Source organism: Beta vulgaris, chromosome 4 (assembly GCF_026745355.1).
Source record: "Beta vulgaris subsp. vulgaris cultivar EL10 chromosome 4, EL10.2, whole genome shotgun sequence".
NCBI classification, from domain to species: Eukaryota; Viridiplantae; Streptophyta; class Magnoliopsida; order Caryophyllales; family Amaranthaceae; genus Beta; species Beta vulgaris.
The window spans coordinates 58,887,765-58,915,475 of record NC_079205.1 but is presented as its reverse complement, the minus strand read 5'-3'; the positions used below and the strand labels follow the sequence as shown (position 1 = coordinate 58,915,475).

Genomic DNA, 27,711 nt, shown 5'->3' with positions numbered 1-27,711 from the left:
GTAGTTTGGTCACCTAAAATCCCTCATGTTGTTTGCCGTTCGTATTTATATCGTCCGTATATATATTATACGATGCTTTTTTTTTCTCCCTATAACCAACACTTAGCCACCACTACCCACCCCCTGCCAACCCACCGAGCTTCCCGTCAGCCCAACCGACCCCTATCCCTACCAGCCCCATCTGACTCCCTGCCATCACACCCGACCCCTACCCTGCTAACCCCACCCGACCCCCACCTCGCAGTATTCCAACCCAGTCCTAACCCTACGTGCTCTTGATTCACCTCCATGTCAGCCACCCCGAACTCCCGCAAGCCCCCTTCACCCTCTCCTCTACCTTCGTCCCTCAATCGATTTTTTTTTTGTTTCGACCATGGTGGAACTGGGAAAAATGATCATGTCCACCATGGTGGAATTAAAAAATTGATACGTTTCTTGCTAACAAAAATTATCTCTCTCTCTTTTTTTATTTTTTATCTCTGAGTACTTTTATTAAGGTAATAAGATTCTCTTACCCCAATTATATTGAAATCATTGTTTTTCTCTCCAAAATCGTAGAAAATCTCTTTTAAACAATTTATCATGCAATAACATTCATATTCTGATTCGCACTAGACAAGAAAATTACAAAAACCTAATAAAATCAATTATATGAAATTTATGAATAATAATGTATAGATTTGATAATTGTAATTGATCCGTAGCATCGCTTGGAATACTTGTTTGAGATTTTAATAGGTGAGCTTTCGTATACGCTCTAAAAGAAGTACATTTTTATTTATTGATCCTAACACGTGTGAGTTCATCCTGTATAATAATGTAGCTAATTGCTATTATAATAGTTTCCTTTAACATTAGTTATTGAGCAATTTCCTTTCTCAAGGCAGGGAATAATAAGAGCTTGACTTATGTTGTCTTGGCCTTCAAAATAAAGGTGATTCTTTTTTTTGACATCGAGAAAACATACATTAATTAAACAACGAAGTACATCCTAATACTAATACAATCAAACATAAACAAAGGAAAATCTAAATGAGCTTTATGAGCTCTTACATGCCCTAAAAAATAAAACCAAGTAAAAACGATAGAATGCATATTAAGGAGCGCATCGCTGGTCGACAGTTGGACAGGTGGAGTCAAAATTCTGATGACGAATGGAAGTGGTAGGATAAGCGAGTTTCATTCACGAGCCGAACAATGAACAACCAAAGGCAAGAATCGCATCTTGCCGCATGAGCAATTCCAACGAACTTCTGACGCTTGGGATTCTTGGCTCATGATCAGATGATGAGTGATGTTCCTAGGTGACTTAGGACTCTCTCTCTCTCTCTCTCTGAGAGAGAGAGAGAGAGAGAGAGAGAGAGAGAGAGAGAGAGTATTTCATGTTTCTCCGTAAGGTATGAGAAACAGGGCGTACTAAAATCCACCGGATGAAACTGGAGTGCCGCCTGCAAAATTGAATTTTTCAAGGCAAAGCCTATGACGGTCATTGCTGAGTGAAAAAGAGAGCTAAACATGGTGAGCTCCCAAACACACCTCTAGCTTTTAAAATCGGAAACACACAAGGTCCGACCATGAATACCGATCAACTTCTCGATCACACGAACACTTCACACCCTCGTGATTCACCTGTTCTTGCATCAAAGATTTCAACAGAATACTACAGATTTTATTACAACAACATTACACCACCATCACTTATCCAACTGGCAAACTTTTTTCAATTGTCATAACCAACAACATACTATGGCCTGAGCAACTCTAAAGAACCAACTTACACTAAGTATGAGATTAACCACACATACTGTCAAAAAAAACCACTAACTTTAGAACTAGGGGCCGGGAAGGGAAAATGGAAAAGGGAAAGGGAAGCCCAAGGACTAGGGGGAGGGGATGCCCGAGAAACAAAAAACAACCAACAAAGGGGAACTAAACTGAAGAACTCGAACAGGAAACGGTGACATGACAACTGAAACTCGAATGGAGCATGACATAACCAGAGGAAGGGAAGGGAAGGGGAAAGGGGAGCCTGACACAACTAGGGGGGAGGGGGAAGGGGGAAGGGGGAAGGGGAAGCCCAGGCCAGTGTATAACAGGGGGAAAAGGGACGGGGAAGCCCACGAAACTGCAAGGGATGGGACTACCTATATATGCACGACAGGAAAAGGGGACGGATTCCGATAACCAATAGGGAAGAGGAACAAGAAGGGGAAAGGAGAAAGGGACGCGACTACGGTGGTGGAAGAAAACCAGCGACGACACAGAACGAAACATGGACCACAAAAACGAAAAATGAAAATGGAAAGAGAGAGGGCTCGACTGTCCGCGTGAGGAGCCCAAGGTTGCTCATGCGGCAGTCGCACCCGCTGGGGTGAAGATTTACGGTGGGGTGTTTTAGGGTTTAGAGTCAGAGGAGTAATGTGATACACTACTGCGTCTTAATGTTTTCTTAGTATCACTTTCCTTACTATCGTATTTGAGCGAAATAAGGTGATTCGGAGATGGTGTTAAGCAGTTCAATTCAACATATATATACAACCATTCAAACCAATGCTGGTATTATTAGTTGAGACTTTTCTTCATTAACTTGTTAAATAGCATCGTAAATTCGTAACTATCACGTGCTAAACAAATGGAAGTAAAAGGAGCTTGCATGACCTTGAAGAAGTGTGTAAGTAACATACTTGTACTAAACATCCCTCAAATGAATAATCTCTGAATTCTAATCAAAATTAGGTTCACATAAAATATTCTTTAAACAACTTTTTCTACTGCAAAGAAATTGTGCATAACACGGATCAAATGCTAATTTAATTTGATGATATAGTACTAATGTATTATCCAAGATAGGTTTATTTTTAGAGGATTCATGCGTTATTTATGATCATTACTATCATCCGTGATTTTGCAATTATTTACACATTGAATTCTATAGCTACTATAAATGATATTTATGTGCTTTCTTATTGAAAACTGGAAAGGGATTATATACTCAACGTGTCATAGGATTATTATCGTACAATGAATTGTTGTGATCCTTTCAGATATCGTTACCATTAGTTACTATGAATACAAATTATATTTGTCCTCTAGGCTTCTTTAATCCCTAAAATGGAATTTCTCACATGATGACATGAAGATAACTCGAGTAATAAAAATGCGAAATCAAATTTCTTCACCAACTTTTAGTTTACATACTGTGTGTAAAATGTCTAACAATTAAAAGAAAAAAAAGTAAATGCTTCCTCTCTCCTTTTTTTTTTTTTCTCTCTTCTCCTTCTTCGATATTAAAACCTTAATTTTCAATTTAGGGATACTGCCACCCTTTTGGACGGTGATAAAACCCCTTTGTTATTAGTTTTCATGTTATTGTTTTTAATAAACTTTAGTCTCTCTTCAATGAAGGGTTCTTCAACCCATATATTGAATTATATCTATCTATATATTGCATTTTATCTCACTCAATGTGAGAGTTTGAGGACCTTATTTTTGATATTTTATATAATTTAAGAGGTTGATTTGTTGATCGAAATTTGTGCAAGGTCGCAACAGATGTCAATACTTTGTGTACAAATTACAATCACTTGAACTAAATCCATGTAGCTCTACTTCAAAAACTGCAAAAGATCGATACACCTCTTTGTAGAAAGATGCATCAGACAACTATGTGAAAGATGAGAGTTTTAAGAAGTGTTAGATCTGCTCAAATAACAATCGTGATTTTGTCATACTAGAATTGCATTTATTTCATTTTGATAGGTTCTTTTGTAGTTTTGACTTGTTATATAACTTTGAATCAAATAATTAATTTTAATGTCAAAAAAATGTGTAAAATATGACTTAGAGGAAATCATTCACCCATAAATAAAGATAGAAACACTACTCCAAAATTTCGAACAACCTTCATTTTAGTGCTTACTTTGTTTGTGAATTGATCACTAATTTAGAAGTAACCAATATATAAACCATACTCTATAAAGGGCTCTCTCACATGCCGAGATGCCCACACTTCACTTACCCGTGAATCGTAATACCATAATCATACTTTTTCGAGAGAAACCATGATCATACTTCACTATATACTTCATGGACATACCTTCCTAGCGGTGGATTTGTACAATATGAAAGAAATAAAATTTTCAACTTATTTTTTCATCTCTTAGACGGATCTAGAAATTATATTCAGTGGGATCAAAATATAATTGAAGAAAAAACCCTAGCCTCCCCTAGTCCCCTTCTCTTTTTTTTTTCTCTAAAACCCTAGCCTCCCCTACTCTTTCTTCATCAGTTAGGGGCTGCCATGGATGATTTCATCCATGGTAAGCTCCCTTTTCCCTTTTATTTTCAGTTTTTAATTTATTTTCTTATTTTGTTGAATAAATTAGTATTTCTTTATGACATTTCTTCAAACCCTGTTATTATGGGGTTTTTAGTCTATGTGGTGGAGATTTCCTTCTCCCCTATGGGAGTTGTGAGTGTGGTTGTTTTGTTTTTAGGTATGAGAAATTGTTCTTATTGGTTGATGTTCAAGAGTCTACATGAAGGTATTGGAATCTCGGATGCGTTTAACATGGCTCGATCAAGAATGCTCTTCCCAAACTATGTCAGAATGATAGACTTCCTCATCAATAGCTGTTTGATTCAGCAAATACAAGGGGTTGTGCTGTATTGCTCGATTTGGCTCATTATAGTTTTTCCGAAGACGAATTTGATTTAACCTTGTCTAATTATATCTTGTTTTTCTTTAATATTTGTTGTGGATGCCGTTTGGCCTTCCATTAATGAAATTTCTCTTTCAAAAAAAAAAATTGAAGAAATTCAGAAGAGTCAAATAGTTAAATTTATAAGAAAATCTACCAAAATGTCATAAATTTTAGGAGAAAATTCCATACTTTTTAGGTTTAAGAAGGGTTAATTGACCCCACAACTAGCTATGTGACTCCGCCACTTCCATGAAGTATATAGTAAAGAGAGTAAAGAAAAATCCAACATTCATGAAGTTGTTAAAAAAACCACCTCAATTTAACCTTTTTTATATTTACATAATGTATCTGCCAAACCATTTAAATTATTTACACATTTTAAAAATATTCATTGAGTGCTCATTTAAATTAGCTAAACAAGCTACGTAACAAGCGTCCAAGCATAGGTTACTAAAACATAATAAACATGCATTTTGAAGTATTATCATAACATAAATACATAATAATAATAATAATAATAATATGGGGGTTGTTAAATACTCCAAAATATGATGGACCAAAACATCACACACATCTTTTATTTGTAGCAAATAAGTCTAAAGACACAACTTCTTTTGCCTCTTATTATTGGTGGTTTGATGGTGAGAGGCTGAAACTGAAAAGAGGGAGGGACCCTCAGATTTTACTTTAACCCAAGTGACAAGGAAGTTCTAAGCAACAATCGTTAGAGTCCATTTTTTGGAGCAATAATTTTTTTTTTTGTTTTTATCTAATTAATATATGTATTTTTTATATTATATATTGTAGTTCTGATTTTGGTACTAGTTTCGTATTAAATTGGTATAAAAGGTGATTTAGTACAAAAAATACTCTTACAATTATTGACTTTTTTAGACTCTAAAGGTACTGTTTTTATTATTTGGTATATACAACAATTTTTTTTTGAAGAGTAGTACTAGTTTCGTGAGCAGCAGGTGAGGCATCAGCTCTGATCTCAGAGGTTAAGGGATCGAGTCTCACCCCTTGCAAGAAAGGATCCCCAATTTCCCCCCTTTCTTGCAAGGGACTTCATCTTACCTTTTTTTTTTCAAAAAAAAAGTACTAGTTTCGTGTTAAATTGGTATAAAGTAGAGGTGATCATGGGCCGGGCCGGGCCGGGTTCGGGCCGGGCCGCGGCCAAAAAAAATTGCCCATTGGCCGGGCCGGGCCGGGCCGGGCCTAAATTCGGGCCGAATTTTTGTGTCCAAAGCCCGCTATTTCGGGCCGGGCTTAGCGGGCTTTTGCGGGCCAAAACGGGCCGGGCCAAAAAATAGACTAAAAAGTCGTTTTTAGCTTGCCCAAAGCCCGGCCAAAAAAAAAAAAAAATGGCCGGGCCGGGCCCGGCCCGGCCCGCGGGCCGAAAAATTCTGCCCAAACCCGGCCCAAAAACGGGCCGGGCCGGGCCGGGCCAGCGGGCCGGGCCATGTTTGATCACCTCTAGTATAAAGGGTGATTTAGTACAAAAAATGCTCTTAAATCTTCGACTCTCTCTAGACTCTAAAAGTATTGTTTTTATTATTAGGAAGAATTGAATTGGTACAAAAGGGGGTTTATGATACTCTTGATGGTACCAAAAAGTGTTCTTAACAATTAAGGTATTATACTAATATTAACTCTAATGACACCACATTTACCAATTTTCTTTAGTTTTTCCTATGCCAATTTTATCGATTCCAAAGTTGGTACAAGAAAGGATTTAAGTGGTACTCATGCTGTAACAATATATGCTCATACAATACTATCTTTTACCTTTAAAGGAGAGATCAAATATTCCTTGTTTACTGTTTAATTAGATAAGATAATTGTCTTAAGAATTAATTCTTTGTTAGGCTACTAGCTTGAATAGCACATCAATTTAGAGGTTAAGTACAACTTATAAAGCTTAATAGTCTAAAAGACAACAAATCTTAAGCAAAGCCCTAAAATTTAGAGTGCGTGGTAATCTATTAAACTACTACCTCTTTCTCTACTCCTTGTCCAATATGATTGTTGAGACTCGACCTTGTTCTTTTGGATACATTTTCAGACCAGGTTAATTCACTTCAGTTCAATTTAACTACTTTTCTCTTATAGTTATACTTTACTTCAATTTAGATCAACTTAGTTCAACTACTTATATTTCGCAGTTTTACTTCAGTTTAGTTCATCTCAACTCACTTCACTTCAATTCATTTCAATCAATCCAAAAAAATCGCGTCTTATGATGTAACCAATTTGTGTCTACTCTTCCCATATCTTGGCTCTGCAGCTGTGTCAACATTACATGTGAAATTTGTATTATTGAAGCACAGTATTAATCATGGAACTAAACTCGACAAGCCGTACTATATCCTCTGATTCTATGTTGTTGGGATGTAAGTCTGTAGCAAGTACTCCTAATTATTCACTAATTTGTATGCAAGGTACTTTTGATACTGTATTAAAATTAGTACTCCTCAATTTTCTGTAATGATTAATAATAATGATAGGACTTTACACATGCACTACTTCATGAGATTATCATAAAGTCAATAGAGTAAAAGATATTGTTCTCTACCCTTTAATCCCCATACCTCACATACATATACTAAAGTTTGAACCACTAGGCTAGGTTATACTTAGTGTTATTATCATAAAGTATTAGATTAATAAATGAATTTTTTTCTTACCCGAGGCATAGCCCGAGCCCAATAACTAGTTCTATTATTATTCAATTCTCACAATTTTTCTTGTATATTTCCAAACTTATTTTTCTTTCTTCTACTCCGTGCAATAACTTATCAGAATGGTCCTTCCTAGCTCACCAGGACAAATTAGAGCTGATCATTATGGTCCGGCCAGATTTTGGACAGAGTTTTTTGGCCCGCGATTCCGATTTTTTTTTGCTTTGGGCGGATTTTGGACAAGTCAAAAATGACTTTTTAGTCAATTTTTGACCGGCCCGATTTGACCCGAAAAGCTCGCTCCGAATTAACGGGCTTTGGACACTACATTTTGGCACAGCCCGACGGGCAAATTTTTTAGGTCTGACCCGGTCCATGATCACGTCTAGGAAAAATGTATGATACACAACAATCTACTGTCTTATTGGGCCACTCACTAGTTAAACGAAAGACAAAAGAGAGAATCATAATTATCAAGCATCCTTTCTTTGTATTTTTAATCTCCTAAAGTTCTAATATTTTATTTTTTATTATATTCACAACTTATATACTATTTATATATTTTGAAAAAGTTAGTTGAATAATTTAGGGTACGTTCTCTTCAGCTGAAAAAATCTGAACTTATCTGAACTAAATTTATTGGACTTGATCGACCCTTATTATTGGAACATATTTTTTGGTGTTGTGTTGGACTTAATCAAACCTGACCAGACCTGATATGAACTTATTGGACCTGAAACTTATTTATATAAGGTGAAAAGAACACAAGTTGGACTTAAGCCTTGTTCATTTGGATTTAATTTCAGTCCAATTTCTCGCAGTTTAGTTTAGTTTAGTTTTCTCCATGAACGAGGCCTAACCACTCAGTTTTGCCTTCAATAGTCTAGGTTCTGTGGAAGCTGGAGGGAAAAGTAAAGGAATCTCCCCTAATAAGGTTTGATCCCGTAATCCAACAAAGTCTAGCATTAACCAAGTACTACTTTCGTTACTCCAACTATATACTTCTATTACCGTATTATGCGATCACAAGTATTTTCAAATTAGTCGAGACATTATTTTATATGGACAAAACTTACAGTATAAAATACCTGAAAATGTAGTTTTAATTTTTTTTTTTTTTTTTGATAAGGAGAGAAAACTTAGGAAGACCCTTCAATCAGGGGGCCAACCTAAAACATCCTTGCGGATGAAAAGAGAAAAATCAATATCATAAGGAGGATAATTATAGGCGAGATCCGAGTGAGAGTGTCCCCGATGCGCCATAAGGTCCGCTGTCTTGTTTGCTTCCCGAAAACAATGATGAACCTGAAAATTATCAAATTTAAGCAGATTAGCATTGACATCTAAAATGATATTATTAATTTCCCAGGGGACTTTCCAGATATTCCTAACAGCATTAATAACAGCGAGATTATCGCCTTCAATCTCTAGATTAGAAATATTAAGCGACAAAGCCGCACTAAGGCCTTCCTTAAGACCCCAAGCTTCAGCTTGCAGGATAGAAATGTTAGAACCAAGCGAGCGAGCTCCAGCCATAAGAGCATCACCTGAAGAATCCCGGATCACAAAACCCAAAGCAGCATTACCATTATTTAATTTGGAGCCATCGAAATTAAGTTTGCAAAAGCCAGGCGCAGGGGGGGACCAGACTGAACCAGGACCTGTGCGAGGTTTATCTCTCTTGGTGTTTGCAGCTAGAATAGGCTTAGAGCCCATTTCTTCCGAATTAAGAGCTTTTGACCACGAGGTAGCAAAATTACTAATAATGAAACTAGCCTTCCTAGAGGAAACCACTTCATCATTAAAAACAAGCTTATTCCTGAAAAACCACACAAACCACCAAACAAAGGAAAAAAGAGATATTTCTGACTTAGACGACAGCGAGAGACAAGCTTCCAAAACAGAACGGAACGAAGTAAGATCTATATTAGCTAAACAAGAAGGGGGGCTCGGCCAATCAAACGAGGCCTTAAGATGGGAAAAAATATCTAAAGTAAAAGGGCAGGCAAAACAAATATGGCCTATAGATTCACCTGCATTATTACAAAACACGCATTGCTGCGGCAAGAAAATATGACTTTTCTCAAGACGCAATTTAGTTGGGATACCATCATTACAAGCTTTCCAAAGAAAGTTTTTAATTTTAGGAGGAATATTAAGCTTCCAAATCCAATTAAACTCAACTTTTTCTAAAGAGGAGGGAAGCATACCTTGTGCAAGAAGAGCCCCACTCTTAACCGAGTACTCACCATCAGCCGTAAGGCCCCAGATGAGATTATCTGGTTGGGACTCAGAGGGGATATAAATAGAACAAATCTGCAAAACAATGTGAGGAGGGACAAGGGAAAGAAGCATCTGAGAGTCTCATTGTCCAGAAGGCATGATGCATCTATTAACAGTCAGATTTTCTGTACCGGGGATAGGAGAAATGATAGACTTAAGAGAGTATTGAAAAACCCAATTATCCATCCAGAAGTTAATACTTTTACCATTACCAATCTGCCAACGCAAACCTTTTTTAAAAATATCACGTAAACTTAGAAGGTTACGCCATTGCCAAGAAGCCGATTTAGAAGCTTTAATAGAAAAAATACTTTTATTTTTTATGTACCTTTTTCGAACTAATTTGACCCACAAATTGTTATCATTTTTAACAATCCTCCATAATAGCTTCATTTGAAGAGCTTGGTTGTTAGCTTCAGCCTTACGAAAACCTAATCCACCCGCCGATTTTGGCTTGCAAATTCGATCCCAACCAATAAGGTTAGGGGATTTATTAGTGGTTTCCTTGTTCCAAAAGAAATTTCTATATGTTCTATCCAGATTCACTAGGATAGATTTAGGCAACAGAAAACTTTGCATTTGATAACTAGCCTTAGCAGCAAGATTTGATTGAAGAAGAACTGACCTACCTGCTTGGGAAAGAGCATTGGCCTTCCACTTAGGGAGTTGGCTAGTTGTTTTACTAACTACAGAACTAAAGGTTTCTTTAGTCACCTTAGAATGAATAATAGGACAACCCAAATAATCCCCAAGATCATTAGTTTCCTGCATTTGAAGGATAGAAGCAAAATTACATTTTTCTGCCTCTGGGATATTAGCAGTACATTGGAAAGAAGATTTATGGTAATTGACTAGTTGACCAGACATCGAACAATACTTATCCAAAATTTGACGGATGATCAGACAACTATAATTAGTGGCTTTAGCAAAAATCATTGTATCATCTGCAAAGGTAAGAAAAGGAATTCGCATACCTGTTTTACCAATGGGAACTCCAATTGGTTTAGTAGGGCCAGAAGCAGCTGAAGAAAGTAATCTAGCGAGAAGCTCAGCACACAAAATAAATAAATAAGGCGAAAGAGGGTCACCTTGTCTAATCCCTCGAGAAGAGGAGAATTTTTCACCTGGGAGCCCATTTACTAAGACAGAAAAGGATGTAGAAGATACACATTCCTTGATCCAACCTATCCATTGCGGACAAAAACCCAATTTATCAAGGGTAGAAAAGATATAATTCCACTCTAATCTATCATAAGCTTTTTCCATATCCAGTTTAATGGCTATCCAACCGTTAGAACCCGATTTAGTTTTAAAAGACTGAAAGATTTCATGGGCAATAAGAATATTATCCTGAATTAACCTATCAGGAATGAAAGCACCTTGAAGGGGATGAATAATCTGACTATGACTTCCTTTAATCTATTAGTGATGATTTTTGAGATTATTTTATAGATAGTGGAACATAGGCTAATGGGTCGAAAATGGTTGGCAGAGGAAGGATTATCAATTTTAGGAATTAGGGCCAAAAAAGTATGATTTATTTCTTTAAGGATCTTTCCAGAATGAAAAAAAGCTTGAACAGCTCTTATAACACTATTACCTACTAAAGTCCAGTATTTTTGAAAAAAGAACGGGGGAAAACCATCTGGACCTGGGGATTTATCAGGGGCTAGATCAAAAGTAGCCGCTTTAATTTCGTCTCCAGAAAATGTAGTTTTAATTATATAACCAAAAATCCTAATTCATTTGGTTACAAAGTAGAACACCTTTTAGATCTCTTTTATAAAAGAATTTGGTGCCCCCATTTTATATCCCAATATTTGCTATTTCACATATCACATCACAACTCACAAGTACTCATAACCAATCACCATAACCTCAAAAGTCAAAATAAAAAATCCAAAATTGATGAAAATCAGTAAAGAAGACGACAAGACTATGATCTTACAAAGAATTAAAACATGCAAAAGAAATAAAAAGAGTTAAGATAGCATATTATCTAAATGAGTTTGGATAAATAAGACGATGACAAGTATAATGTTGGTAGTAAACGAAAAGTACTAATTTTCATGTTTGAGTGTTGCAATTGATTTTGAATATTATCCGTTAGTTACTTAACCAAAGTGGGAATAGCTTTTAGTCAGCACTTACAGCTTAACGTAGTTTTCACTCTTCTTGTCCACAAACAAGTTGATAGTTTAAATTACACTACTTATTTTGTGGGAGAAAATCCTTTTTAGGAAGACAAAAGAATTTGACCTTTCCCGACTTCTAAGAGCATCCTAAAATTCCTCTTTTGTTCTCTTAGATAGTAGTTGCCACATCTTGATGACCTTTTCTTTCATATTTTTTTTTTCATATTTGAGCCTTGCTTGTTCGTGAACAGTTCAGGCTCAGCTTGATCAAAGCTCGGCTCGGATTCGAACTCCGCTCGAGACTTTAACGAGTCGAGCTAGGCAAAGTTCGACTCATGATGAGCTCGTGAATGGGTTCGATTTACTTTGTATAGAAATCGGGGAAAAACCTATGATTGTACCAACTTCCAGAAAAAACCTCATGATAGTCAATATGGACCCTCACCATCCATCAATGCATGGCGTTCTGTCTCAGTATTAAGGATTACTCTAGTGATAGAAATAATACCCTGCTATGCCTGGACTTCAGACAATTTACGTTTTAACCATGTTAATGATCCTACATTATTGGTTGATAGAGACTCAAAGTATATTTACCAACAAATCACGAAATGCTATGGTTCTTACATAAAAATAATATATATATATATATATATATATATATATATATATATATATATATATATATATATATATATATATATATATATGGGTTATGCTATATGCAGCCCTTAGGGTTGCATATAAGACATAAATACACTACTTAAAATGGAAAGAAGTTGTGAATTTATTGAAAATTTTTACATCAACCGATGTAATAAATGATTAATTAATGCAACTTATTTCCATTTTTATCTTCTTATATACAGCCCTTAGGGCTGCATATAGCTTTTCCCTATATATATATATATATATATATATATATATATATATATATATATATATATATATATTAACCTAGATATTGCACAATAATAAGTTAATAGTTCCTTTATCTAAAAGAAAACCTATAAATCTCAAATATTAAAAAAGGGAAAACAAATAAAACATGTAAAAGACTAGGGGTGATAAAGAATCAAGCTTGTTCGTGAACAGTTCGAGCTCAGCTCGTTTAACATTTGGCAAAGTTCGGCTCGTTAAGCTTTGAGCTCGGCTCGAGCTCAAATAAATTTAAGCGAACACAAGCTGACCAGACTACATTTCGGACTTGGCTCGACCGATAAATAACCTTACTCGTAACTATACTTTTACTAGGTTTTATAGATCACTTATTATAACTCTAACAGCTAATGTAAATCGAATTACTCCATGTGTTGAAAGATTGATAAGGAGAAGAAAGTGCCAAATAAGGAATAAACTAAAAGTGAGTAGAACTTAAGAAAAAAAATGAAAAGTGAATAGAACTTACGAAAATAAAGTATGTACTATATATTTAGCTGAAACTGCGTGCAGTTATTACAATTATCCATTCTTTATAAGAGTTAGAATTTGATTTAGTAATGTTAATTAGGTGATTTCATACAATGCTAACAAGATAAGTTGTTTAAACTCTTTCTACAATTAAGACCTAGTGTTGAGTTTGTTACCTAAAGATACAAGAGATAAGTTGGGGAGCTAGGTTTATATGGACACTTTATATAGATGCATATTTCTGCTGAAATATACACTTCCCCCATTTCATAGTACTCGCTACACTTCTCAATTCATTAATTTTTAGGCAACTTTTTGGAAAAGAGAGAGGTAGAAAGTAAAAAGAAAAAAGACCCATGTGAGAGGAGAGAGATAGATAGAGTTTATTGTCTAAAAAGAAAGTGTAGCAAGTAATGTGAAACTTCCCACAATGAAAAATATAATGAGTATTATGAAACGGAGGAAGTATTGGACACTGACATGCATCAAACTCAGTAGTGATTTCAATAAAATAGTAAGACAAGAGTAGGAAGCAAAAAAAAAATCAAAAACACGTTTTTTTGAATCTTCATAAAAATCAGTGCTAAAGTAGAGATTTGGGAACTAGAGGAAAGAAATAAAAGCGTAAGAACAATTTTTTTTTCTAATAATTTAATAAGAATTAATCAATATAAAGATGTGTTCCTAATATTCAGTTTTCTTCCATATTTGTACTGTGTCCGTGTTCATACTTGAATGTGTACAATTTAGTTGGAGAGTCTATTTGATATACTCCCTCGCTTTTATTTATTTACTACATTCTTGTTTACATAAGAATTTAGGAGATGTCCCTTTCATTCTTTTTTGGTGTACTAAATAAATATAATACTATTACTTTTTAATAGGTCAAGTCTCTTAATAAGAAAATGTAGCAAATAATAAGCAACCTTTTTGAAATTTAGCAAATAAAAAAAAAGCAGAAGGAATAATCTCCAACTTTTGTTGCTATTGATGGCAGTATGGCACTGAAATGGTGTCTCCTCCCATTTAGACCGATGATTTTTCCAACGTAGTATTTGGTACTCCCTAAGCAATTATAGTTGAAAGAAGGTAGCTCCTTAATCTTTAATTTTACTATAACAATGGCTAACACTACCTCGAAAAGATCATGTCCTTTGGTTGAATATAGACAAATAATAAAAAAATATATTTTATCGAGTAGCTCTAGAAGCATGTGTACAAGCTAATAATGAGGGACGTGATCTTGCTACCGACGGTAATGCGATTTTTCGCGAGCTAGCAAATGAAGTCCTGAACTAGCTGTTGTTACTTGTGAGGTATAGAAGGAAATGAAATTTGAATTCCTAGCAATGAATACAATCTAGGCTAAGTAATTAATGTTCATACCTATCTAACAAAAACGCACATAACTATGACTACAAACCTATTAGGTAAAAGTAATTGTTTCCTCCTGGTTTTCTTTTTGCACATTTTGGGACAGCCTTTTGCGGGGTACCACAGTTACATATACAAGTGGATGGTTCCTGGAAGAAATCTTCTCTATTGGCCGGTATTGCCTGGGTTGCTGAGCATGTTACTACTCAAACTACAGAAGTGCAAGGGGGCTGCATTTATGCGGAGTCACCACTAGGGCTGGCAAAAACTGACCCAACCTGATAACCCGACCTGAAATTGACCTGAAAGTTTTGGGTTTGGGTTGAGATTTTCGACCCGAAAAAAAAATGGGTCGACCCAACCCGACCTGAAAATATAATGGGTTAGGTTCAGGTTGAGGTTTTGAACCTGAAAACAACCCGAAATGACCTGAAATAAAAATAACATAAATTTTCTTATAATATTGGGCCAAGCCAATAAGTCAATAACCCTAATAAGTCAATAACCCTGAAATATGTCCTAACATTTATGGTTTTGAATGTAGAAAGTTGAAACTTTAACTTTTACATCTACAAGTGTTTTGCGAATTAAGTTGGCAATATTTTAGTTGATTCTTATTTCAGGTCATTTTGGGTTGGTTTCGGGTCAACCCGAAATATATAAGGTCGGGTTTGGGTTGACATTTTCGACCTGAAATATAAATCAGGTCGGGTTTGGGTTGAGGTTTTTGACCTGAAATATAAATCAGGTCGACCTGAAATTGACCCAACCCGACCTGATTGCCAGCCCTAGTCACCACTGGTTGCTGAAGCACGGGCTTGTCTGGGGGCCTTGATTTGGGCGCAATCTAGGGGTTATTGTCAAATTTTGATCTACACTGATTCTGATGTACTGGTCCGAAGTTTACTTCATCAAGACACACAACCTATCTCGATTGCATGGACTCTCAATGACATTCGCTCCCTTGGACATCAACTCCAATGGTGTCGAATTCTAAAAGTTAATCGTCAACAAGTCCAGAGGGCGCATGACCTGGCCAATCATGTTCGCCTAGGACATATTCCCATGGCCACTCTGTAGTTGGTTAGGTTGTTTTTTTCTTGTAAATTTTACCGATGTCCAAAAAAAAAAAAAAAAAAAAAAAAGAGTAATTGTTATGATAATCTATTGTATTAACTATTTTTTTAAAAAATTAGCAATCAAAATAGCTTTTTAAACGATTACGTTAATACAAGTTATTAGATAAGTAAAAGAACAGAAAATTAACGATTTCCAAAACTTTTAGCTCTCTAAAACAATATTTCAACTACTAAAAGCATACCAAACATCACTTTTCACCTTTCGCAGGATTTTGAATCTCTAACCACTACTTTAGTTTCAGATTAACAAAAAAACTAGCTGAAAACACAACATAAATTTATCAAAACATCAATCTGTTGGAAATGTTGCACACCAAAACGAATAAACAGACGGTTGGAAATGGTTCTTATCAAATGGAAATCTTGATCCCTACATGTTATTCTCTCCTCACCTGATCAGCTTAATGGACAACATCAGAACTTCGAAATTCCGACCTTTCGTTCACTTTTCTGTTACTCTTTCCTGCAAATGCTTACAAGTTACAATTATGTAAATCTGAAAGCCTACGAAGTTCCATATTTCCATCCTCACTTTCGATGACTCCCAACGAGATTTTTATGCCAGTAGGACAATGAAACAGCCTCCAGAATCCAGATAATATATCTTCACTTGAGTTTGAGATCTACAAGAAACAAGATTCAAACAGAGATCTCTCAAATAGATTTAGTCAGAAGCAAACCTTCATTTTCTGTATAAAGGGAGCATTTGACCAACAATCCCTACCAAAATCATCAAGTTCTAACAAATGATATCTCTGCAATCTATGCTAGCATCAAATAACTTGTACATACAGTCTTCTAAGCTTTAAACCTGATATCATGCCTGTGTTCATGTAATGAACTAAAACAGGTGCAACCTATTCAGAACGAAGCCTTTTGAGTAACACCTTAACTGACAAGCATCAAATCCTGTCATATATTCCTTATATTCAGCAATAATTGTAGATATATAAGCATATATTCATCAACATGGACACTTCATGAAGTGATAGCAATACTCGTATTTCAAAGGCAGAGAAGTATTAGTAATATACTAGTATAGAGCTTTATGTTTTTACAAGAATTAATAACAAGCTTGAATAAGCAATCAATGAGAGTCAAAGTAAAACAAATAGTTGTTGTATGGAACAGTGACTACCAAGTAAATGTTGTCAATGATTGTCCCGACATGATAACACCGGAGAGCCTGACAAAGTATATAAGGTTTAAGCAAGATATTTTTGACCTGAGACCTGCAACTCCATTAAAAAAGTAACTACAAAGGGGGCATGACTCGGAAGTTGTAACACAAAAGTTTAGCTGACCTAATTTGACAATATGGGCAAGACAAGGGATAGAAGAAACAAGGTCTGAAGTACAAGTGAGGGCGACCTGTAACCCTGAACTAATAATGTCTACGCTTCTCAGACAACAAAGTATTCATTTTAAAGAAGTTGACATAGGGGTAATCAGTTTCAAAGAAGGGAAGTGAACTATTTCGATAAAACATTGCCTTATGTATATTGTCAAACCATGAAAGCATGTGCCAACAGTTTAAAGGTATGTTATGCTGGATGGTAATAAATCTTATTAAGAGCTGAAGGTATAGGCGTATAGCTATTGTCTGTAAAATCAATATCAAACAAATACAAGCTCTACCTTCCTTCACCACTTTACCGACCACATTTCTGTACACAACTAGCAATAATAGATATGATCAAGCCAAAGTGTAAGACAGAAGTAAAAAGGATGAGAAAATAAAAGTGGGGCAGAGAAAGAAGACAGCGCAAACAGAAAATGAATGCATATATAAATCATAACATTCAGGAACAAGAACCAAGAAGCAGCATAAACTGCTAAAGGATACAAAGGAGGATACGAACAAAGAAAATACTGCTGAAGCCTGAATGACTTCCTACAGAAAAGTTTTATCAATAAACCAGGTCAAATTCACAAGCAATAAGCCAATCATTAGTTAAAAGTGACACAAAAGCCAGTGAAATATGCTTAATGCCTGGTTTGACATACCTGCTAAAGCACATGAGCCCCGCAGTATCCACTCACCAAGGGTAAAAAGGTCCTTGTATGGAAACCAGACAATACTTCGCAGTCAAACTCTCATGCCATTATTGATTGTTTTAAAATTCTGGCCTTGTTGACTGGCTGTCATTGAACCGATCATCATAAATATCACTAGCTTCAGAAGGATCATATCTATCACTGAATTCACCACTTTTGGAAGAGCCCCATACATCATTCTCATGTTTTTTCCATCTATGTCTATCTGGAGAGCCTAACTTCCTCTTGTCCTTTCTACCTGAAGAGCTCCTCAGAGTGCTTGATGCAGAATGCCGTGCTTTCTGATCACTATAGCTAAGCTTATTAGGAAAAGAACAGTTGCTTTTAGAAAGTTCATCTTCATCCAATTCCATAAAACCATGGTTCCCTCTGTGATTCACATGCTCTCTTGACTGGCCAGGTCTTCTATTTGTGCTAGGGCTTTTGAAATAACGGTCCCTAGAACTTCTCTCCCTGTTTGTTCTTTCATACTCATGACGTCTGTGATTGTAAGATTCTTTTTCCTGTAGCTCTTTTCTACGAGCAGAAGCATCAATAATTTTATCCATAGATTCAAAGTCACTATCCACCAATTTCCTATAACCATGTCGCTGATCATCTATTGGGTGATGAGTCATCTCAATGTTTGTGGAGTTATGAGCAGAATATTTAGATGCTGATGTTGCTCCTTCAGCATCTCCCTTTGCAAGGCCTCCAATACCTCCTCTTTCCTTAATAGCTTCCATGTATTCTTCTATGATATCCCTCATCACCTTCAAATGGGTAAAACAATCAATAAACACTCTCAATGGCCATATCAGATATCAGATATCAGAAATGGCATGAGGGACAAGACTCAGGATGTATGTTAAGCACTGCTATAAAGGGTACTAATGGCCTATTCTTTTGGACTAGACTGAACTGACACTGTGGGAGGAAAATAGTTGAACTCAACTGAATTGAATATGTCTGAACTAAACAAATGAACGAAGTTCATTTAATTCAGTACAAAAGAACAGGGCCTAACACCCAAGACCTTAGAGGCAACATATTTTGAAAGTTAAATTCCATATTCTTGGGGAAGGGACATGTATGCGAGCACGCGCACACACACAGACATCCAAACAGTTACAAAAAAAGGAAAAAAGCCTGAGAACCAATTGGCACCCTAGAGCCTCAAATTAAGAAAATAACATGGTTGAACTACCCTCATGTTTAGTTAGAAATTTCACATGCAAGACCATCAGCCTACACCAAAAAACAAGAACTACAACAAATCTGCTGTCCTATTAGCATACCCTAAGAAAAGTACAAAGATAAAACTTGGGACATTCACCTCTTTTGCTGTTCGTTTCAACTTTTTTCCACGATAGGACATTCTTCGACGTTTATAGTCCCTTTCTTCAGCCAATAATTCCTCTCTAGTCTTCATCTTGGTAGTTTCCTGATCCATCAGCAGCAATATTCGAAAAGGTTGTCAGATTACCCAGTCAAAAGTTCATAGACTGCAACACAGAACACTAACAATTAAGTTATTAAGATAATCATGCTATTTGAAAGGCTTATCACTAGCATCAGAATTTATTTTACACTTCCTCTGGTTGTTGATGGTTACAACACTCCTCTTTTATGGAAGTTTCAGATAAATTGCTATATTTTATGTTTGGCCTTCTATTTCCCTCTCTTTCTATCCCTTCATCCAGTAACCCACCTATACTATCTCGTTGTTTTTCTCCCCTATCACATAGTTGTCCTAAATTCATATGTAAAACCCCCATGTTGTGACCTTCAAAGAGCAGAGGAAGTATAATATATAGAAGGATTTTTTGACTTTAACCACCTTATAAAATTAAGTTTTTCAAAATAACCACCTTATACGACCTAAATCCTTCTAAATACCTACCAATTGACAAATTACGTACAGGAAATCATCCTCAAGAAGGATTTAAGAATGATTCCATCACCTCCACCTTTATTCATTAGAATGTATATAAGGCTTTAACCCTTCTTTAAGACTGATTTCTTGGATGAAATCTATCAATTGGTACGTATTTAAAGAGATTTAGGTTATATAAGGTGGTTATTTAAAAAAAATGGATTTATAAGGTGGTTATCTTGAAGATTGTGATTTAAAAAGGTGGTAAAAATTAAAAAATCCTACATAGAAGCACTAAAAATTATTTTGTCATAAAAAGTACCATATAGGTCATATCATGCATTTGTAAATCCCTTCCAACTCCATCATCATCAAGAACAAAAAAAGGAAACTATCAAAGTTTTGGGGGGATGATTTTACAAAGCTTTACATAAGCTTAAGATATAAATGTGACCTAATGCATCCACAAGATCCATCAACTTTATCAGTCATGCAACATTATCAATTTACATTTCTTTCCTATAAGATCTATATATAAGCAGAACATGACCATATAAATGTCCGAGAGAGATGGAATAGGTAAGACGAAAGAGGCTAAGGCATAGGCTTGTTGATACTGTCACACGTCAGCCAAACCCAAAAACATTATTAGTAGCTCACTTGTGCCTAAGAATATAAACCTGAACTTTCAAAAGTTTTGTGAATCCTTCAGTTTTGCAAATCAGACAAAATCTCCCAAGTCTTCTTTAGCTCAAAGTATATTCTAACATCATATAATGTACCAAAACCCTAAGACCAAGAGTCCTTCTCCATCATATCACAAAATGAACGCGAACCTTTTAAAAAAGAAATGTCAGAACACAAATAATACAACAAACTATTTGCATTCCAAACATAAAACATGCCTGATCATGTTGCCTCTGATGAAGGAGGCTATCATGCTCAATTAATGGTCTATAATCAGGACGTTTTTGGCGTTCCTCATCAGCCTTCTTAGAAATATACTGATACTCAGCCATCCTGCAAACAGAAAACTAAAAAGTTACAACATGCTTCTAAGAGAAACAATCTTTCATTTCTCTTCACAAACAATAAAACACAAAAAAGAAATTATGGATAATATTACCCAATATGAAAAATCAATTCACCAAGCAAATATCGAGGCTTATAGCAAGTAACTACCATCACATAATTCAACCAGGAAGCACCAAAAAAAAAAAAAAAAAATTCAACCAGATAGTAGTCATCCAGGATGTCAAACATAACTACATTTATCATCATACAAAATAAAATAACAGGTACAAACCGTTGATAAGCAGTACGTGGCACAGGATTCCGGAGCGCCCTGATTCTTTCTTCCAACAATGACCTTTCATGCAATGCAGCAATAGCAGCTGCTATTTGATACACAAATATAGACTTGCTCAATTTTCTTTCATCTGTTCTATCACCCCCTTCATCCTCCATGACCTCCACTGCCGAGTGACCCATTAAAATACTGGTTTCTTGCTCAATAGCAGCAGAACTGTGCTCCACTTTCCTGTCTAGAGGAAACAATGAGGCATGAGATGCAGCATTAAGCAACAAATGTCCAAGCACCGCGATAACAAAAGACTTGGCACTTGCTTCGCCATACAAAACGGATAGTTGTGATGCCAACCATCCCAGTACTTCAACTGTAACAGGACACTTCAACCTCAAGAGCTTTGGATCAAACTTATGACCATTAGCACCCACATCACTATTCAACAAAGACATATATGAACGTATAGCCTCTCTCGTCATTGCTTTCAAGCAAAGTCTAAAAAGTACTGACATATGATCCCTCATAGCCACATCAATTACAACACCAAAGCGCGGTGAATTCGCTATCAACCATGATAACAAAACACTTCCCTTCACACATTCCACACACACAAATGCCCTAACAACACTGTAAGAATACTCATTGGGGAAATCAATCCACTGCTCAATCTCACGCTTAACAACCCCTATCTCAGAGGGAAGTAACTTAAGACTACTTCCTAGAATTCCCTCAGTTTCCCTATCACTATTACCAACAAAATTCGCACACTCGACCGATAAAATGCCAGGAAGAGTGAAAATCCTCCTACTGGCATCATCATTTAGTGAGCTTACTACACCATGGCATCCCTGATAAAAGAAATTGGAACCGAAATCGACGTAATCGTCAAGGGAGAAGCAGAGCTCTGAGGTGGGATCATTAAGGGGCTGAACAAACTTATTCTGGTCTATCAAGTTTTGATCAGATTTCAGGGTTTTAGGGTACTGGAGAGAATCTAATAAATCATTCACATCAAGTGATGAAGGGCAATGAAGGGTATGCAAAAAGAGGGAAGATGGGGGAACCCAGTGATGGGGATTTGAAGGGCATTGAATGAGGGAATTTGAAGAGAGAGAAAGAGGGGAAATTGTGGAAGAGAGAGATTGAAGAATTGAATTTGATGATTTTATGAGGTTTTTGAGAGAAGAGAGAGAATTGGGTAAGTCAGGAAGAGGGGTTTGAGAGTGAAATTGAGATTGAGATGGAGGTAAAGGTAGAGGTAACGATGGATTGAATTGGGGATTTGAGAAATTAGGGTTAGGGTTTATGGGATTGAAAGAGAAGGTGGAATTTGAAGCTGGATACTGAGAATTCATTGATGGGGGAAGTGTATAGCGTCAAATTTCACAAAATTAAGCATAGATGAACCACAATTCACGGCGATTTAGAGAAATAAATGAGTTTGAGGTGTAAATTGAAATCTGGGGGTTTGTTCATAATAAGGTTGAATTCAATTTCAAGATTAAGGAGGTAAACTTCCAACGGATATTTGGTTGCCCCAATTCACGGCGACAGCACGTCTTGCTTGCTTCGTTCAAGTGTGCAGCTAGAGCTACAAGCCATAGAGACACGGCGGGTGTTTTATTTTTTGTGTGTGTTTTTTCGAATGTAGTTTAGTTGGTGAAGTCCTGTGCAATGCTACCTAAGATCGAATCTCGTCTACGTTACTGTGTTTAGTCGCTTATTACACAAAGAAAAATGTAATGCTATAAATGCTACAATATGTAGATTACATACGAAAAATTGACATTGCTTGCAACTATATACAATATATCGTCAATGAACATTATTTTTGTAAGAAACCACAAAAACCACGTGGAAGATTGATTTAGCTTTGGACAATACTTTTACTCTCACATATCACTATTAATTTCAGTTCAGTTCAATTCAGTTGTTTTATGCCGAAGTAAACAGGCCCTAAAACCAAATAATTTCTTTTCCAAACTATGTCAGAGTAATAAACTTCCCCATCAATAGCTGCATCGTTCTCCAAATACAAGAGAATTGCGTTGTATTACTCAATTTGGCTTATTGTAATTTCTTCGAAAACGAATTTGATTTGATATTGTATGGTTATATCTCATTATACTTGTATTGCTCGATCTTGTTCATTATGCACTAAGAAACGTAAAAATCCTATTGTTGCAAGTATATTGAAATGAAAGTAGAGTAGCTAAGATAGAGGACCGAAGCTTTGTATGTCATGTATGAAAAATGCAATAAGGACACTTGACCTCAAGTCTCAACCCTGGAATATAGGGCCTCTTAAATTCTTTATGTTTCATTGGTATACATTTTAGTTCTTTTTCATCCGAACTTCATATACCTCATATGTTAAAAAAGAACATAAAACAAAGATAATGGAGACAATACATTCCTAGCAAAATATATGAAAATGAGTTAAGGATATCAACTAATAAAAAAGTGGATTTTGCTCTCTACAGAAAATAATGCTATTTCATCTCTTTGCAACTTAATGAACAATTAGAGTATTAGCAAGCAGCAACCCTTGTCTCATTGGCCTCCATTTGTCTTCGTAATTCCTTTGATCTAGAATCATCAATGTAATTCTGATAAATATAAGAAGCAAATCCCCAGAGTGCAGAAAGCATAGCAATAATCTTGACACCATTCATCTTATCGTGGAAGGCTATGACAGAAGCAATAGGACCAACAACCAAAGCCACTGTACTGATGACATTCGAGAACAGCGAAGATACCAAAAAGATAAGGCCAACCACACCAACTGAGCAAACCTGCCAACATATACCGGTCCAGACAACAGTCATCACATAGGAAACTTCCCCCATGTGAAAGCCGTGCATTTCTCCTTGCAAGGTCCGCCATTGCCCACTTACAAATAGTGCTATAACCGAAACAATACTTGCAACTATTGATGGGTAGATTTGCATCTCTAAAACAACCGAAAATGTTTCCTTTTTCAGAGCCTTTTGAAAGGTAAGTTGCATCAGTGAAAGCAAAAGTGAGTAAATAGCTGAAGCTGCAAGGGTGCACATAAATCCAATTGCATACTGTGACTTGGTCACTCCTTCTGGCATATCGGAACTCTCATTAACCCCTAGCAGAGCCGCAGAGTATGAAAGAATGACCACAGCATTAAGAATCAATGGGGTGAACTTCTGAGAATTGATGAAGTAAGCAAAGACAGCATTAAAAGCTAACTGGGTAGCACAAATGAGAGAATATGTCGAAGCAGAGAGATATAACAGTCCATAAGAATATAGTAAATTGTCACCAGCCAGAACTATTCCCAAGGCAATATAAATTAAGCAAATATACTTTCCAGAAAGTGCATCGGAAGGGGTTGGAGAACGGTGAGAAGCTGGAAGAAATATAAGTGGGATGAAAAGGATAGGAAACCCAGCAGTTTGTACAAGGGTGGCCAACAACGTACTAGATCCGCCTTGATCATAATAAAACCTTCCTAAAAGTACAGCAGCTGTTTGTCCAGCTACAAGGAAGAATATATTGAGTCCCACCAAAAGCCACCATTGCCAACGATTTAGTTTGAAAAGCATTGGGATCATACTTTGTGGCCCATCTTTAGCTAAAATCGGATCTCCAATATCTGTTTCAAATGAGAGTCTAATATTAGGAAAATATATTCATGATAATGCAAATATACAACAAAAAGATAAGTTGTAAAAAGAATCATGTACAGCTCCTGCATTATAAAGAAATTTAGATGATAATATGCAATAATTGACATAATACAAGTAATCAAAGATAGTCGCTGTCATTCTGAATTCTAGCAAGCGAAGACATCTCATATAAATCTACTAGTTAACGTGGTTTACGAACATGTATGCCAGATGGTTCAGGAATAAAACACAAGAGATGAGCACAAATAAACTAATTTGACAGAAACAACACACAATTGAAATGCATTATTTTGCTTTAGTGCAAAGAAGTGATTTCTGATTCCAGCCAGGAAGCAAATGGAAATTAACTTGAGACAAGAATCATCTGCAGGAAGACTACTTGCTTGTGCCTCCAAATGAACAGATAAAGAAACACAAAAGGCAACCGAGAAATGGCTTCCTAGGCCACCATACGACTTCTATCCAACCAGATGATGGCAGAGGTCATTTCATGCACAGAAACAATATGGAAGTAACCAGGTCACATTAGAGACAAAGGATCATATCCAATAAATCTGGAGTAAAGTACACGCCTACACGGGGAAAATATTCAAATTAAGCATGCTCCAATTATACTGAATGTTATCCCTGTCTAATCAAGTATGGGTTCTCTCCCACACATTACAGAGAGACATATCACTCTTTCTAGAGCTTCAGTTAAAAAAAAAAATACTTTCTTCATTCTTTGATGCTTTCACTTGTTTTTGAAACAAATAGCTATCTATAATAACCACTAGATCCCTTGAACGCCCATTTGGTATGCGGTACTAGATGATCTAATGGTAATCAAATTATATGCAATTTGCAAGGGATTCCCCTAATCTACTCATCACAATTTATGACCACTTCTCAAACGGGCCGTATGAGCACAACAGCTCTATCATCAAAAGTATCCACCAAAACCATCACATTCCTCCAGTTCACTCTCACTACCACCGTCCCAGGTCCCACTGATCGAAGTTACGAATCACCAACACTTTTTTCTTTCATTTTAAAGAAAGAATCAGCAACACTTCCCCTCAATTTTTCAAAACCATAAATTTTAACTTAATTAGGAATGAAATTTCAATCCCATCATAATTCTGGGAAGAATTCAAGTGTCCAGCTCTAAATAGTCTTTCTTTTATCCATATGAGCCACGAAGACACTACAAAATACAAAGAATGCGAGGGGGATTCGAACTTGTCACCTATCGTTGACAGCACCTCAATCTTAACCACTCGGCCAACATCATGGTCCAGCTCTAAATAGTCTGATTATACAAGAAAATGATAAAAATTTGGAATTTTAATTCTTTTACAAAGTGTAAAAGATTACCCAAAAAAACAAAAAGAAACAAACTTGTTATGAATCACGAAACAGCTTCATATGTACGCCAAATAAATTGTAGCAAATAATAATTATTCGAATAATTGAATAAAAATTGAACTTGAAAAAAGACCCAATTTAATCGGAAAACCCTAAGAATTATAGGAGAGAGAAAGTACCTGACGTTGCCATAATAACGCAGTGAGAAAGAGAGAGATTGAAAATTGGAAGTTGAACAACAACTGCGTTTACATATGATGACAGTGTGACTGTGTGAGTAAATAAAGAGTATCAGATAAAAGCGGGAACTAACTAAAGTTGTAAAGCTAGGAAAAAGAAAATGATAAAAATTTTTGTTCATGATATGGTCATTTCATCAAGTCAACGGCGGCTGGAGTTTTTGACTCCACTTTTTATGCGCTTTTGCATTGATATTTCAAACAGAGATATAGATATTCTTTCAAATCCCGATTTTCTTTCTCAAACCTTCACAACCACCTACTTTTCAGTTTACAAGCTCCGTTTGATGGGACGTAAAACATTTTCTCGGAAGACTGTTTTCCTCTATTTTCAGTTTTACATTGTTTGGTTGACAAAAAAATGTAAAACTATTTCAATCCGACTTGCGTGGACCCGGTTCACACTAAAAATAGTGTGGACCAGGTCCAGGCACGTGACCCGTTATATTACTTTAACATACACTATATCATTTTAACATACACTATATCATTATAACATACACTATATCACTTTAACATACACTATATCACTGTAACATACACTATATCATTTTAATATACACTATATCATTTTAACATACACTATATCACTGTAACATACACTTTATCATTTTAATATACACTATATCATTTTAACATACACTATATCATATCAATATACACTATCATAAACTCACGTGATATGGATCGGGTGCACACTAATTAGTGTGCACCGGGTTCATATTAATTTTTTTTAATATAAGGTAAGAAAAAAGAATATAAGGAGCCACACGAGGGGTGGTCCTAATATATCGTTTACAATGATTGAGTGTAAAGCCGAAATAGTACAATCTTGAATAATAAAAGGTGCATCAATCAAATGATCAACATTCGCAATCTAGTCTGCCACTTTGTTTGCCTTTCTATAGATGTGTTGGATGCCCCAGTGGGAGAATGATGTTAGAAGCTCTTGGATGTCTTTTATGATGTTGGCAATATGCCATGGTGGTGTCTAATAGCCTTGAATCGCGTTGATAACACGTATATTGTCTCCTTCTAAGTAAAGATTTATTATTCCGATTTGAATAGCAAGGATGATACCTTTTTGAAGAGTTTTGTTTCAGCTATGAAGATCTGAGCCGTTCTGAGGTTGTATGTGCATGCTTTGAGGACGTTGCCTTGTGAGTCGCGGATGATGACCCCGGCAACTGTACCTCATAAGGATCTTGATTGTGTTGTTTGGGTTACTTCTTAGAATCTCAGCAGCATACCTAGGCAGTAAGACATACTGTTCTTTGTACTCACCCACAATTAATGCTTGACCTTTTCTTCTAGCTCTGAAAGCCATGAATTTGCTTATCCTAATGCCCCATTCCTGCCAAACAGTCTCCATTATTTCATCCAACTTCATCTAGGGATTTACTTTGAACTTGGTTTGGTACTTAGAAGCAAACCAAGTTGTTGTCATCTTCCTCAATTTGGAAGATCTCCCACATGTGTGACCAGCAACCAAAGTTTTGACGATGAAATTTTTCTTACC

The 27,711-nt window shown here is 36.1% G+C and overlaps 2 protein-coding genes across 6 annotated transcripts; both read right to left on the bottom strand.

Annotated features, from left to right (window-relative positions):
* Window positions 1-15,981: 15,981 nt before the first annotated feature.
* Window positions 15,982-22,566, bottom strand: LOC104890424 (U11/U12 small nuclear ribonucleoprotein 48 kDa protein). Of its 3 annotated transcripts, none has more exons than XM_010675905.4 (5): window positions 20,945-22,566; window positions 20,544-20,658; window positions 19,099-19,206; window positions 17,733-18,535; window positions 15,982-17,615 (listed from the first exon to the last, which is right to left on the bottom strand). In XM_010675905.4, exons 1-4 carry the CDS (start codon window positions 22,297-22,299, stop codon window positions 17,843-17,845), a joined length of 2,271 nt encoding a protein of 756 aa, XP_010674207.1. In that variant the 5' UTR covers window positions 22,300-22,566; the 3' UTR covers window positions 15,982-17,615; window positions 17,733-17,842. The 3 variants fall into 3 exon arrangements, with proteins under 3 accessions (XP_010674207.1, XP_010674206.1, XP_010674208.1); XM_010675904.4 differs by having other exon boundaries at window positions 15,982-17,619; window positions 20,945-22,565; XM_010675906.4 differs by having other exon boundaries at window positions 15,982-16,348; window positions 20,945-22,565.
* A 598-nt stretch (window positions 22,567-23,164) lies between these two features.
* LOC104890425 (probable purine permease 11) lies at window positions 23,165-26,320 on the bottom strand. Of its 3 annotated transcripts, none has more exons than XM_019248920.2 (3): window positions 26,133-26,320; window positions 25,835-25,897; window positions 23,165-24,572 (listed from the first exon to the last, which is right to left on the bottom strand). In XM_019248920.2, exons 1-3 carry the CDS (start codon window positions 26,143-26,145, stop codon window positions 23,476-23,478), a joined length of 1,173 nt encoding a protein of 390 aa, XP_019104465.1. In that variant the 5' UTR covers window positions 26,146-26,320; the 3' UTR covers window positions 23,165-23,475. The 3 variants fall into 3 exon arrangements, with proteins under 3 accessions (XP_019104465.1, XP_048499443.1, XP_010674209.1); XM_048643486.2 differs by having other exon boundaries at window positions 25,835-25,938; window positions 26,133-26,316; XM_010675907.4 differs by lacking the exon at window positions 25,835-25,897 and having other exon boundaries at window positions 26,133-26,317.
* Between the last annotated feature and the right edge of the window lie 1,391 nt (window positions 26,321-27,711).

Excerpts from the sequence above, each read along its gene's own strand:
- LOC104890424 (XM_010675905.4), bottom strand. The coding sequence starts at position 22,299 with ATGAATTCTCAGTATCCAGCTTCAAATTCCACCTTCTCTTTCAATCCC. Across the intron at positions 20,659-20,944 it reads CCACGTACTGCTTATCAACG|GATGGCTGAGTATCAGTATA; the intron begins GTTTGTACCTGT and ends TTCTGTTTGCAG. Across the intron at positions 19,207-20,543 it reads ATCAGAGGCAACATGATCAG|GAAACTACCAAGATGAAGAC; the intron begins GCATGTTTTATG and ends CTGATGGATCAG.
- LOC104890425 (XM_019248920.2), bottom strand. Across the intron at positions 24,573-25,834 it reads TGAGGTGCTGTCAACGATAG|ATATTGGAGATCCGATTTTA; the intron begins GTGACAAGTTCG and ends CATTTGAAACAG.